Consider the following 13,573-nt stretch of genomic DNA (forward strand, 5'->3'; position numbering starts at 1 on the left):
AAGCGGCCTAGTTATCTCCTTACCACCTAGTCCACATCTACCAAGGATACAACAATAAAAGTATTTATTCTCAATCTGTTCTCATTTCACCTTCAGCACAGAAATGTATTTTATGATATGGAATCAGTCACCGTGTTAGTTATTGAGGAAAGCTCCCAACATCTTAACCCTCCTGTTATCCTCAGATTTAGGTTACATCCGTGATCCTTGGGGTCATTTCACCCCAGCCACTTAACTACAAAATCAGTAGAAGCAAAAACTTTTGCACCGGTTTATGCCTCAGATATTTGCTGTTGCTCTGTTGGGGACATAAAAAGCCCTTTAGATAAGTCCTAGCACCCCCACACACAGCCCACACACCAAAAAAACGAATCCATGACTAGGCGAAAATGTGCAACAACTGCCCAAAAGTTGCCTTGAATTAGTTTTGGCCCTCGTCCACATCATATATATTGTTAGCTAAATAAAGTAAAATGTTCTGTTCTAAATAACTTATGTTCATGTGTTTTACATCATCTAGACAGATTGGAACATGTATTAGCAAAATATGGATGTTCCATTTATGTTTAATACACTTAAAATAATTTGGGGTCAAATTGACCCCAAGGAACACAGCTGTAACCAAAACCTGTACAGCACTTAGGGAAAACATTTTTGTGGAAATTTCACTTTTTTCACATTGACCCCATATATTTAGGAAAAGTCATCAAAGATGAAGCAAAATAATTATGTACTTCATGTATTTTTCAGACGTTAAACATTGAATGGGGTCAAATAGACCCCAAGGATAACAGGAGGGTTGAAGGAGCAGTCCACCATTTTTTGATTTTTACATATTTGCAGCATTTCCAAGCATTATTCATGATTGTGTATATCATTTTATTTAGTGTTTTCAGTGCTTAGATTTATTGGTATCATAATTATTGGTATATCTTAGCATAATCACTGGAAATAAATGGCTTTTTGGGTATGCCTTGGTTCCCTAATTAGGCTGCTTAATTTACCTCCCTATGACCTACACTCATAGGAAGTCACTATGTTACAGATAAAACAACTTACATAGTGACATAAACATGACAGCAGCCTGCATGTAACAAGAGTAGGACTTTGACTGGCTTGCAACCTAAATGTCAAAGTTCAATTTCCAAGACCACAGTCAAAACAATAGAAACTGACCTTTCGTTACATGTGGAGCAACAGCAATACTGTTGGCAATGGGGACAGTGATAGCATAGCATAAGTCTCTGGCTGTCCTTCCTGACAGGGTGGGTGGGGTCCACTGAAGCCTCCGCGACCACAGCCATAAGGGCAAGACCCGGGGCCCCATGCACAAAGCTTGCTTACGCACAAAAATCTTCGTAGGCTACTTGTTGCGTAACTTCTCACACAAACGCTCAGATGTACTAAGACTGTAAAAGTGCACATGCACTGAATTCCATATGAAATCAGATGTGGCATGTAGAATGTGCTAGAAAACATACAGGTTGCATGGATACATCTGAGTTTTTGGTGCATATGTAGGTCAATCTTTTTAGATTTTCACAAATGAAACCCACACAAACCCACACAAATCTTAGTACATGTCCTAGTCCTAAGGGCAGGACCGCTGACAGTTTTGGTTAGGCCCAGGACAAAGCCATTTGAAAGGGCCCCCCTAACCCAATACATGCAATGTAATCAGGACCCAATTTTGGCCCCCCCTTCTCCCTGGGCCTGGGACAACTGACCCCTTTAAGACAAGGGTCTTTTTTACTGGCATAAACATATATACTGGATAGAGTAGCAGCAGGCCTATGTGAAATTCAGAAATTTAACTGTATATATTGCAAGAAATAGCTCATCCTGTCCTTACAGCCTACTAACTTGTGCCACATGCATGGCCCACCAATTCAAGTCTACTAGGAAGAAAAACCTGGGGGCATGTCTCTCTGCACAGAAAGATCTTTTCCAAGCTTTAATCAGTGAGTGTGTAGCCTATTATATTTCAAAACAAAAAAGAACACATTTCTTATCTATGATACTGCTCTTAAAAAGATCAAATGCATATGCATATATGCGCGTCTATTTGTGACATGTACAAAAGAACAAATCACGTGTTACTACCTTTTTCATCGTTATTAGACAAACTCTTATTTAAACAGTTAGAACATGCCTGATAAAAAAAACCCCATTATTTACGCAGTTTGTTTCCCTGATATTTACAGATAAGCGCTCATGCACTCCCTGGTGGACGACAGTCTCTCTGCACTGTAAAGTAGCCCGCTTTATTAGAAAGAAGAATGGAGATTGGGTGACCTCCCCTCACCTCTTACTAAACTAACTCTACCTGCCAAAACGGATATTGTAAGTGAGGTGTCGCACAGCGTAACATGTGGTTTGGAAACCAACCACAGCCCTTTAAGACTTGCAAACATCTGTGATCCAATCAACAATAAAGTAAGAGCGAGGGTAAGAGGAAGCGCTGTCGTAAGAAGTTTAACCACAGTTGCCAATGGTCATCTTAGGAGGTAGAGGCGAAGGAAGAAAGTAGGTAGGCCAAAGCTATTGTACGGATATTTTTTGTTTGTGACTGTGTGGTAGAGTAGCCCAGGAGGCTACTGACATTTTCAGACCGAGTGCTGTCAAGTCGATCGCCAAATTCAAGTAGACTAGCAGGGCGATTAACTAACGCTACTCCATTTAGTGTGAGTATACAAGATCAAGATTAGTCTACTTATTCCGAGATACGACCTTTTCGTCGATAGTAGACTATTGTGTAAGTTCGTTTTGCTCGGGGTCAAACGGGTAGCTGCTGTGTGTAAACAAACAGAAACTCAAACTAGGCTACATGTGAATGAATGTAATAGCCTACTGCGCTTTGTGCATAGCAATTTTGTATTGTAAGTGTTGTCAAAGATTGTTAGATGACGTAGCCTAGTCAATGTTACATGATGATCTGTGCACAATATTTTCTCACGCAGTCATGTCATCTGCTCTGCGCGCACAAGTGTCCCAGTGGGGCCGGGGTTGTTCGAGGACTTATGACTGGACAGGCTGCCAGTCCCTCCATACGACCAGCCGCAGCGCTTCCAAAGAGCATGTGAAGGTTCTCGTGGTCGGGGGTGGAAGCGGGGGTATCACAATGAGCGCCCGCATGAAACGTAAAGTTGGCGCCGACAATGTTGCTGTTGTGGAGCCGAGTGAGGTAGTGTAACCTATCCTGTATCATGTTTTGTTTCTCCCGAAACAGTATGGCTGGCTTCTGTGGTGTGTGGGCCACGCTCTGTTTTTGACAAAATAAACAAATGTCTAGCTTGTCTCGCTACAGCTATCGTGAACTCTCTCCGAGCGTTGACACAGTTGTTGTGATGATTATAGATGCATTACTACCAGCCAATATGGACTCTCGTTGGAGCTGGAGCAAAGAACTTGGAGTCATCCGGACGCCCCACAGCCAGTGTAATGCCATCTGGGGTAAAATGGATCAAATCCAAAGTGACAGAGGTTAACCCCGACACCAACTCTGTGCGCACCGACTGTGGCAAAGAGGTAGGTGAAAACGCCCTATACCAGATTCAACTCTCTGTGTAGGCCTGCTTCCTAGTATTTTGTGGCTGATCAAGTATGATAAGGGCATAGCAAATCCACCCTCCAGTTAGGCTAAGTTTCTTGCGTACCCCTTAAGCCATTTTGTCATATGTACACCCCCCCTCACTCATATTCTAGATCTGTTCCTATCCCAATGAGACTACACTACTCCATATATTTGTCATTATTACATTTTTCCACATACCCCTTGAGGTGTGGTCGGTCGCATACCCCTGGTTGGGAAACACTGAGTTAAGCTATGAGAATAGTGTACCGGTACCCAGGAAAGATACGTCACACTTATCATCAGCTGTGTGGTCTGTGATAGGCCTATCTCTGTGTTAAATGTCAACATGAAGTGTACAATTGTAATGGCTGTTTCTAACCATTGCAGATTTCCTATGAATATCTCATTGTTGCCCTTGGACTTCAGCTTCACTATGAGAGGGTAATGTTTTCTCAACACAAGAGGACATAACACTACAAACATTACATTGATGCATACTATTGCACACTGTGTGTGTGTGTGTGTGTGTGTGTGTGTGTGTGTGTGTGTGTGTGTGTGTGTGTGTGTGTGTGTGTGTGAGAGAGAGAGTGAGTGTGTGTGTGTGTGTGAGAGAGAGGTGTGTGTGTGTGTGTGTGTGTGTGTGTGTGTGTGTGTGTGTGTGTGTGTGTGTGTGTGTGTGTGTGTGTGTGTGTGTGTGTGTGTGAGAGAGAGAGATGTGTGTGTGTGTGTGTGTGTGTGTGTGTGTGTGTGTGTGTGTGTGTGTGTGTGTGTGTGAGAGAGAGATATATTACGGCCAATGTCTTATTTATATTTTTTAGTTGAACTGCACATTGGAGACTGATCAAATTTCAAACTTCTGTGCTAACTGCTAACCCTGTTACATAGATTTTTGACAATTAAGTACACTTGACCTGATTACATGCATGTAGTCAGTCTTTGTCAGGTTGACCTGCTCCCAGAAACAATGTGACTGCATTTCATTGTGACTACTAGTATTATACACATTATATTCATATTACCCTATATTATTATTCTGAATATGAATGGTGTCATACATTATGGTGTAATATATGAGTAATAATTGTGTATACAAACAAATTAATGTTTAGCATTTGAATTCCATATTAGATAGACTTATATACACTCACCGGCCACTACATTAGGAACACCTGTTACAACTGCTCATTGAGGCAAATTTCTGATCAGCCAATCACATCGTGGCAAGTCAATGCATTTTTGCATGTAGACATGGTTGAGATGATCTTATGCAATTCAAACCGGGCATCATAATGGGGAAGAAAGGCTATTTAAATTACTTTGAACATGGCATGGCTGTCAAGCTGAAAGGGCTTGATTTGAGTATTTCAGAAAATACTGATCTACTGGGATATTCACACACAACCATCTCTAGGGTTTACAAAGAATGGTACAAAAAAGAAAAAAATGCAGTGAGCAGCGATTCTGTGGGCAAAAATGGCTTGTTGATGGTAGAGGTCAGAGGAAAATGGCTTGACTGATTTGAGCTGATACAAAGGCAACATGAGTAACCACTCATTACAACCGAGGTATGCATAAGAGAATCCCTGATTACACAGGACATCACATCTTGAGGCAAATGGTCTATAGCAGCAGAAAACCACATTTGGTGCCACTCCTGTCAGCTAAGAACAGGAAAATGAGGCAACAATTTGGCCAGGCTCACCATAAACAACACTAGAAGATCGGGAAAATGTTGCCTGATCTGATGAGTCTTGATATCAACTGCAACACTCAGTTGAAATGCACAAAGTTAAAGCACAATCCAAGCATTCTGACATCCCAATTGGCTGTGGCAGCTGTCACTGAACCGCAGCATAGCTCATTAGTATAATATTCGCTGAGGTTCAACTACAAATTGTTGCTCAAATCACCTCTTGTCGCCCAAATCGCTTTTGTCTCTTCTGTCACCAGCGACTCAATACAATGTCAATTACTTCCATCATCGGTGTTGCCGTGGTCGCTTTTGGTGTGTGTGTGTCATTACTGTGTTCTTGGCCTCATCCAGATCAAAGGTCTGCCAGAGGGGTTTGATCACCCCAAGATCGGCTCCAACTACTCGCAGAAGACGGTGCAGAAGACCTGGAGGGCCCTTCAGGACTTCAGAGAGGGAAACGCAATCTTCACCTTCCCCAATTCACCAGTCAAGTGTGCCGGAGCCCCGCAGAAGATCATGTACCTGTCAGACGCATATCTCCGAAAGGTTATATACAGTACATAGCGACTGACGCTTCCTTTTTTTGTGATCAACTTTTTATTGCTTTTGGGGGGTAGACTTTTACATTCATAACAAGCTCTGGTGCATATAGTCACATAGTCCATATAGTCCCTTGAGTCCATATAATCCTTTGTGTGTGTGTGTGTGTGTGTGTGTGTGTGTGTGTGTGTGTGTGTGTGTGTGTGTGTGTGTGTGTGTGTGTGTGTGTGTGTGTGTGTACTCTACTTTACAAAATACACACAACTAACCCTTCTTTGCATTTGCACTTGTTCTATCCCCTGTGCAGTTTGTATCTGCTAGTGATGTTGGCTATGATTATGTCCTTGTTTGTAAGTCGCTTTGGTTATAAAGCGTCTGCCAAATGCAATGTAATGTAATGTAATAATGTAAAGTAATATTTTGTTCCCCTTTTGTCCCTTTTAGACTGGAAAGAGGTCAAAGGCTAACATCATATACAACACATCTTTGCCGGTGCTGTTTGGCATCAAGAAATATGCTGATGCTCTGTGGGAGATCGTCAAGACCCGAGACCTGAACATTAACCTCAGACAGAACCTGATAGAAGTGCGGCCTGACAAACAGGAGGCAGTGTTTGAGAACCTGGACAAACCTGGAGAGACTAAAGTCTTTGAGGTTTGTACGTCTCTACACTCTACACTGTACACTACAGTGAGATCTACACAGATTTTTGTAGGCTTTGTTTATATGATCAACATTGGTTGTTTTTCATAGTGCTGTATTCCTGTAATAATGACCAATATCCAAAACAGCAGTAGTGACTAACCCTTAGGAGTAAAGACAGAGGAGTTTATTCTCTTAAGTACATCACTTTTTATTTGGATCCCAATGAGCACCTGATGTCAAGACACTCACCCTGTGAGTCTTCCTCACCTCTCTCTTCATGTTTGACCCTTAGGTGTGTTCTTGTGTGTGTTTCTGTGCATGTGTGTTTAGTATGAGATGCTGCATGTCACTCCCCCAATGGGTCCCCCCGACGTGCTGAAAGGCTCCCCCCTGGCTGACGAGGCCGGCTGGCTCAACCTCAACAAGGAGACCCTGCAGCACCAAGTTTACCCTAACGTCTTCGGCATCGGAGACTGCACCAACCTGCCCACTGCCAAGACCGCCGCCGCTGTGGGTGAGTGACCCTGCGGACACAACAAAAGCCACAAAAGCAAGTGGCTAATGCGAGTGGCAAAAGTGACTAAGTAGAATGGTTAGATGCAAAATGCAAGCATTCAGACATTCTGATTGGCTGCTGCGGCTGTCGGTTGCTGCGGCTCACTATCATAATGCTCTATCTCATGAAGTTCAACTACAGACTGTCAACCATGATGCCCAAATGGCCTCATGTTGCCCAATAAGCTTTTGTCACATGTCATCAGCTCAAAGAAGTCCATTACTTGCAGCGCCATTGTCGGTCTTGTCTTGTTTGCTGTGTTCATGCTGTGAGTCGACACATTTAGGTGTAAATGAGGTCAACCTGCAGTCCAGAGCTGGTCTTGAACCTGCAACCTCACAGCAAACCCCGCAAGGTGTGCTAATCAGATGCAGGATACATATCTGTATGCTGCTGTTTCCATCTTGTGAACTTAAACAACTGTAAGAAAGACTGAGCGATTAATTGTTCAGAGATGGACAAATTGTGATCATAAAATGAATGTCAATCACTTTGATCAGATTTGGGTATATTAAATTGCTGATGTCAGATATACCGGTACTACTACCCTGAACTGTTCTGTAAAGATCATACATACAGGTTGTCATTCATCCATCATCCATTCCAAATGTTGCACAGATTGTTGGGGGGTAAAGCTCTTGCTGCACTAGCAGTAGGCGTTGTTGAGAACAGTGAAAAGTTTTACTATTTACTACAGCTGTTTGGCCTGTTTTTCAGCTGCCCAGTCTAGTGTTCTGGACAGGACTATCAGCCGAGTAATGAAGAATACACAGCCTGATAAAAAGGTTGGATATGTTTCATGAATGTGTCATGTTTCCTTTCTGAATGCCCAGAACAGTTCCTCTTAATACCACAAGGCGGCGGTATAGCTCTTCATTTTTAGACTTGCAAGATGCCCATTGTAATTTGCAGTATGACAGTTTTTGTGATAAAAAATGCAATGATTAATTTCTGTTGATTTGCTTATTCTTTCAAGTACTCGATTCACATTCATGTCTATTGCATGTGTTAGTTGCTCAAATAGCATTATGCTTAACCCGGTTCAGACATGGCCCTTGTTTTAAACTTGTTGTTACCAGAATGGCCATGGCCAAGTCGTAATGTATAACTAATGGCCCTGTGTAAGGTCAAGTTTTTTCATTGGCTACGTTTACATGAGACATTTAATTCAGAATTAACTCACTTTAATTTTGAATAAAGCTTAATTCCGCTTTGAAAACATCATGTAAACACTTCACAATTCGGAATTAAATGATAGATCAAAGTAAACTCTACGGAACTATTAAATTCTGAATTACAAATGACATTTAAACGTAGCCATTGTCAGCACGGCTGCACGACAGCACGGCTGCGCTGTTTACTTTTTGTCCCGTGAGTGACGTTGGTGTGTGTGTGTGTGTGTGGTGTTGTGCTCTGCTGTGTTGGCAGTATGACGGCTACACGTCGTGCCCTCTGGTCACCAGCTACAACACGGTCATCCTGGCCGAGTTTGACTACAACGGCCAGCCCCTGGAGACCTTCCCCGTGGACCAGAGCAAGGAGCGGAGGACCATGTACCACATGAAGGCCGACCTCATGCCAACCCTCTACTGGCACGGCCTGCTCAGGTGAGGCCCGCTGCAGGGGCAGGGTACCCAGGCTCCGCCTTAGTGGTGACGCAAAGCCTTCGGCTCAGCTACACTCACTAAGGCCAGGAGCTCGTTCAAGTAGAATCTAGATCCCGCTACAGTGGGAACTCCACCCACTTTGTCGGGAACTAATCAACTTCGAGCATTTCCAACCGTTCTGGGTAGAGGCGTGTTCAAAGCAGTGACGTTGTTTAAGCAGAGACGTTCTATTGGGGACTAAGAAATGTTTGGTTTAAACTTTGGCTCTGCCTGTTCTACCCTCGACCAGTAGCAAACTAAGGTAGGTGGGCCAACCATGCCGTTTAAGAATGTTAGTTGTCATGATCTTGGTCAGACCAAGTCTCGAAGAGATTTGAAAGTCATGATGATAATCAGGCAAGGGGCAGGGAGGGGCTGGCCATCTGGCATAGCTGGCATTTCCCGGTGGGCCCCCGGACCCTCGTGAGCCCCTATTTTCAGAAATGTACATAGGTATAATGTAGCTTCGCGCGCCATCCTACTTACTTCCGCCAAAAGATTGGCTCCATACTAGGGGTCGACCGATACAGGTTTTTTAATGGCCGATGCGATACCGATTTTTTTTCATCACCCTTGGCCGATACCCGATTTCCGATACCCGATATTTGGGGCCGATATGGGTTTTTAAAAAAAAGGTTAAAAAATGACAAATATTCCAGGTCTCAAGTTAAAAATAAACATTCCTTTAACATTATCAAATTGAGGTAGAACTTGTAACATTTAAACACCCACTCTAACAATCAAGTAATGTCTAACAATCAAGTAATGAAAACATTAAGTGTCTTGGTGTTTTAAAAAAAACCCCGAATGACATAAAATAATAAATATTGCGTATCGGCCAAAACCACACGCGTATCGGCCGATACCGATACACTTAAAAAATGCAAATATCGGCCCGATACCGATATAGATACAGTATATCGGCCTATCCTTACTCCATACTTAGTCTGAGTACTGTTTTCTGGGGAGCTACAATGTTGACCGACAGGATCTGGCCGGCCAACCCTCCCCAAAAAACAGCCAATAAGCGAAGAGACAGGTTAGTGGGGCTGAAAGGGGGAGGAGGACACTTGTGACAATGACGTAAACACCTGCGCTATGTTGTTGTTGAGTTCAATCATTTCAAACCAGAACTGAGTGCAAACTTTCCGCTTCCTGCAATCGCGTCAGATCAAACAAACTCCAGACCATGAATACGAAATGAAATGGTAGTATTATGGGATGGTCAGGCTAAGGCTAAGGGAGGGGCTGCCACCAACAAAATTGGGGCCCATTTTGATTTTGACTTTTCAGACTCAATGCCTGATTTCAGAGATTAACAGGGTTTCCTTTGCAAGAAAAAAATCGAGGTCTGCAATGATGCCACAGTATGCACAGTTAATGCTACAGGTGAGACCTGGGCGGGGAGGTGCTGGTGCAGAGCTGATTGTTTTCAGGCACAGAGCCTGATTTCAGGCTTGACATAGAATAAGAATAAAATATTTGTCTCTACATTGATAATACAGTAACAACTGTTACAGTGGTTGTTACCATAGGTTTTTCTTATTTCAAAAACTGGTACCTAAAGGCTCATTCTTAGGATTATCTTCTACTATCAGGCCTGTAAAAGAAGGTTGGTAATGTTGGGAGGACATATCAAAATTGACTGTTATACGGTCACAACTTGCTCATTTGACATCTAAGGTCATGTGACACTTGTTATACAAACTGTCACAACCTGGCCCAAGTGCCATGACACAGAAAGGGGACAGACAAGAGGGTAACCATTTACAGATCTTTTATTTTTCCAATAACTCCCAATCCCAACCCGAGACCCCAGATAGAGCAAGAGTCGCCTCAGCCAGTCTATCTCTCACAGGCCGATTGACAGAGAGGCAGAGAGTAGAGAGAGTGTGAATGCACTGCAGCTCATTTGAAAGGCTGGCCCAGGAGTCATCCACATCCAATCAGCGTAGCACCTGAAAAGAAACATTAGTGAAGAGCCACCTAGTGTACCGGGGGAACCCTCCAATGATGACAGCAGGACCGTGACAAAACGCAAATACAGCAGATGTAGTGCTTACAGATGGCTTACAAATGTAAACTATTCTAACTTTCTTCAGCCACAATGATCATGATATTGGAGTGTTTAGCAAATCTTTATCCTTATATGTTTTATCATCTGTTAAAACACATTGAGATGTATGTATGTATGTACGTATGTATGTACGTACGTATGTATGCATGCACAGTGCCTATAAAAAGTCTACACACCCCTGCATGTAAAGTATGTCTGAACAGTATGTAACTTATGGATGTATTGATTTCTAGCAACCATAAACAAAACACAAGACAGTAAAAATACCACATGACCTGCTCTTGCCTTTTCTGTTTGCTGATGCAGGGGGCTGTGGGGAGGCCCTGGACCATATCGCACCCTCATGCACTTGGGGATGAAGTAGACTTCCATGGACCACAAGACGCCAATATATTACATTACATTGCATTACATTATTTCCATTTAACAGCAATATAGTATGAGGTGTAAAAAAGCTTATCAAAATCAAATTCATAACAACAACTTGTTTATTGAGTGCTTTTAGGTGAATATACTGATTTGGCTTTGCATTAATCCAGAGAAATATTTTCAGATTTCATATATATTTTTCACACTGTGTTTACGTTTTTTTTCATCACTATTATTATTGCTTGTAATTGTGTTTTAGGTAGGATAAAAGGCTACTGTGTGATCTCATCCAGTATAGCTGTGATTCAGAACATAGGGAAATACTGCAGTGCGTTTTATATTTTCAATATTGTTACTTTTTTAATATTGTGTAAATATCTCATAGGGTTTAATTTGCTTGATGCCTGGATGATTTCATTAGCGAGCAGCAGACTATTTGTCCTAGGGCCCAGCAGGGCCCTCATATAGGGTGGTGCCCAGTTATGACCTTGGCAGGCCTGGCTATTGTTCCGCCTCTGCTTGGGTACCTATCCCATGAGACTCCTTATACATGGTGACACTGACCGTAGCACTTAAATAGCAGCACAAGTTGCTTGGAGGTATTTATGTGGTAATGAGTAGCAGAGTAGAGTAACTTTATTGATCCCCGGGGGGAAATTCAGGTGTCAAGTAGCTCACATAAATACACATAATGCAGTTATTTCGTTCAATTTAGTTTATGTTTATGTTATAGAATGTGACAATGCAATATCAATTATTCACGCAAATGCATGTTGATTAACAAAAATAGAATACTACACAATTACAGATTTAATTTTCAACAGTTTAAAATATGACTTGCTCCTAAGTTACGGAACCTGCCAACTAGAGATGCACAGGATCCAAGATCCGGTTCCGGATCCGGCAGGATAATAGGGTTTTTCACAGAATCCGGTATCCGGCAGTTACCTAAAAATCAGGATCTGGTGCATCTCTAGCCTAGGTTTTTCAGTCAGTCTTTCACAACCCCAATTGCTGCATGGAGTGAAAGAAAGTTGGAAGCGGCCAATGTGGCAGTAAGCCAATGAGTCTAAAAAATAGTTTGAGGCAACGAAATAAAAAAGGGCCCACGTGTGCGAGTAGGCTATGTGTTTCAACCCTTTCGTAGGATCCGGTATCCGGTTCCGGATCCGGCAGAATCTTAAGCAGTGGATTCGGTATCCGGCAGGATCCTAAAAATCAGGATCCGGTGCATCTCTACTGCCAACAGCTTGGAGGAATATGTAGTGCAGTGGTCTCCAATTATTTTTCTGCAAGGGCCAAATTATGTAGAGCAAGTGAGGATGTGGGCCAAACCAATGCCCCAACCCATTGAGAAAGAAGTTAGATGTCTGAACAGAGAACAGATTTTCGCTTTTCCGTCCTCCCTACTTGTCAATGTCTGTTACCTCTTGTCAATGAGACTGTTAGCATAAGATCTAACTCTCTGTGAATGCTTTGGAAAGATATGACCCACTGACATTTTAGTGATCAAAATACACATTCATTTATGTTTTCATTTGTTCTGACAGATAAAAAAGAGAGAAAAGTCTGCTACAACCAGGATTTCATGCTCCCAATTTTTCAAAAAATAATTGGGAGCATGAAATCCTGGTTGTTGCGGACTTTTCTCTCTTTTTTATCTGGCTATTTATTGGTCCTGCTCCCAGGTCAGACGCTTGGATGTGCGAGCTTTTACCTTCAACTTGTTCATTTGTTCTGACCTCATGGCGAGCCAAATGTTTGCCATGCATGGGCCGGATTTGGCCTGCGGGCCTTTGTTTGGATGTAGTGGATTCTGAGTTCTCTCAGTTTTCCTATAATAATGAACCTTGTTCAGTCACTGAGACATTTTTGATATTGTAAATGATGAATGATGAATGCCTTTTTCCTATGTGATTTGATTAATTGATTTATTGACTGATTGGTTCATTGGCTGGTTGGTTGATTGATTGATTGATTGATTGATTGATTGATTGATTGATTGATTGATTGATTGAGCTAGCTTCTGTGGCACATCAGTTGGCTACTGCAAGTGGCACATCAGTTAGCTACTGTAATGAAAGCAAAATGTGCCTGCTATCATCAGACATAGCTAAAATAAACACCTACTTGTTACTTGTAACTGTTTTTATTTTGGTGTCATTTTCACTGTACGAATAATCAGATTTAATAGCAGAAACAAGGTTTTTTATCATTGACAATAAAGTAAAGTGCGGATTTTCAATGTAAAATGTGGGCACACATTAAAGGTGCACAGTGTATGATGGTGGCCAGAGTAGGGGTTGCAACTATGCTGCTCATCGAAACTGTGCTGTGTACTGCCAGATTTGATCTTTTGTATGGTAACATTTGAGAATGGGCAACTTGAACCCTGGAAAGACACTGCTAAAAAAATATTACATAGGGGGAACCGATGTGTCCTGTAGAGGGAGTCACTTTGCATTGCTTTTGT

The 13,573-nt window shown here is 42.3% G+C and overlaps 1 protein-coding gene across 6 annotated transcripts; it reads left to right on the forward strand.

Annotated features, from left to right (window-relative positions):
* Positions 1-2,327: 2,327 nt before the first annotated feature.
* Positions 2,328-13,243, forward strand: sqor (sulfide quinone oxidoreductase). 6 transcript variants are annotated; one of them, XM_063197089.1, is made up of 10 exons: positions 2,328-2,530; positions 2,961-3,184; positions 3,358-3,528; positions 3,962-4,015; positions 5,619-5,813; positions 6,252-6,461; positions 6,783-6,966; positions 7,726-7,793; positions 8,437-8,615; positions 11,038-13,243. In XM_063197089.1, the coding sequence occupies exons 2-10, from the start codon at positions 2,963-2,965 to the stop codon at positions 11,093-11,095; spliced, it is 1,341 nt and encodes a 446-aa protein (XP_063053159.1). In that variant the 5' UTR covers positions 2,328-2,530; positions 2,961-2,962; the 3' UTR covers positions 11,096-13,243. The 6 variants fall into 6 exon arrangements, with proteins under 6 accessions (XP_063053159.1, XP_063053160.1, XP_063053162.1 ...); XM_063197090.1 differs by having other exon boundaries at positions 2,328-2,526; XM_063197092.1 differs by having other exon boundaries at positions 2,328-2,448.
* Positions 13,244-13,573: the final 330 nt, after the last annotated feature.

The sequence above is a fragment of the Engraulis encrasicolus genome, chromosome 4 (assembly GCF_034702125.1).
Source record: "Engraulis encrasicolus isolate BLACKSEA-1 chromosome 4, IST_EnEncr_1.0, whole genome shotgun sequence".
Lineage (NCBI taxonomy): Eukaryota > Metazoa > Chordata > Actinopteri > Clupeiformes > Engraulidae > Engraulis > Engraulis encrasicolus.

What these genes read in the sequence shown, in the direction of transcription:
- sqor (XM_063197089.1), top strand. Translation starts at nt 2,963, where the DNA reads ATGTCATCTGCTCTGCGCGCACAAGTGTCCCAGTGGGGCCGGGGTTGT. An exon ending in GCACCGACTGTGGCAAAGAG is followed by an intron (nt 3,529 to 3,961) that starts GTAGGTGAAAAC and finishes TAACCATTGCAG; the next exon opens with ATTTCCTATGAATATCTCAT. An exon ending in CAAGACCGCCGCCGCTGTGG is followed by an intron (nt 6,967 to 7,725) that starts GTGAGTGACCCT and finishes CCTGTTTTTCAG; the next exon opens with CTGCCCAGTCTAGTGTTCTG.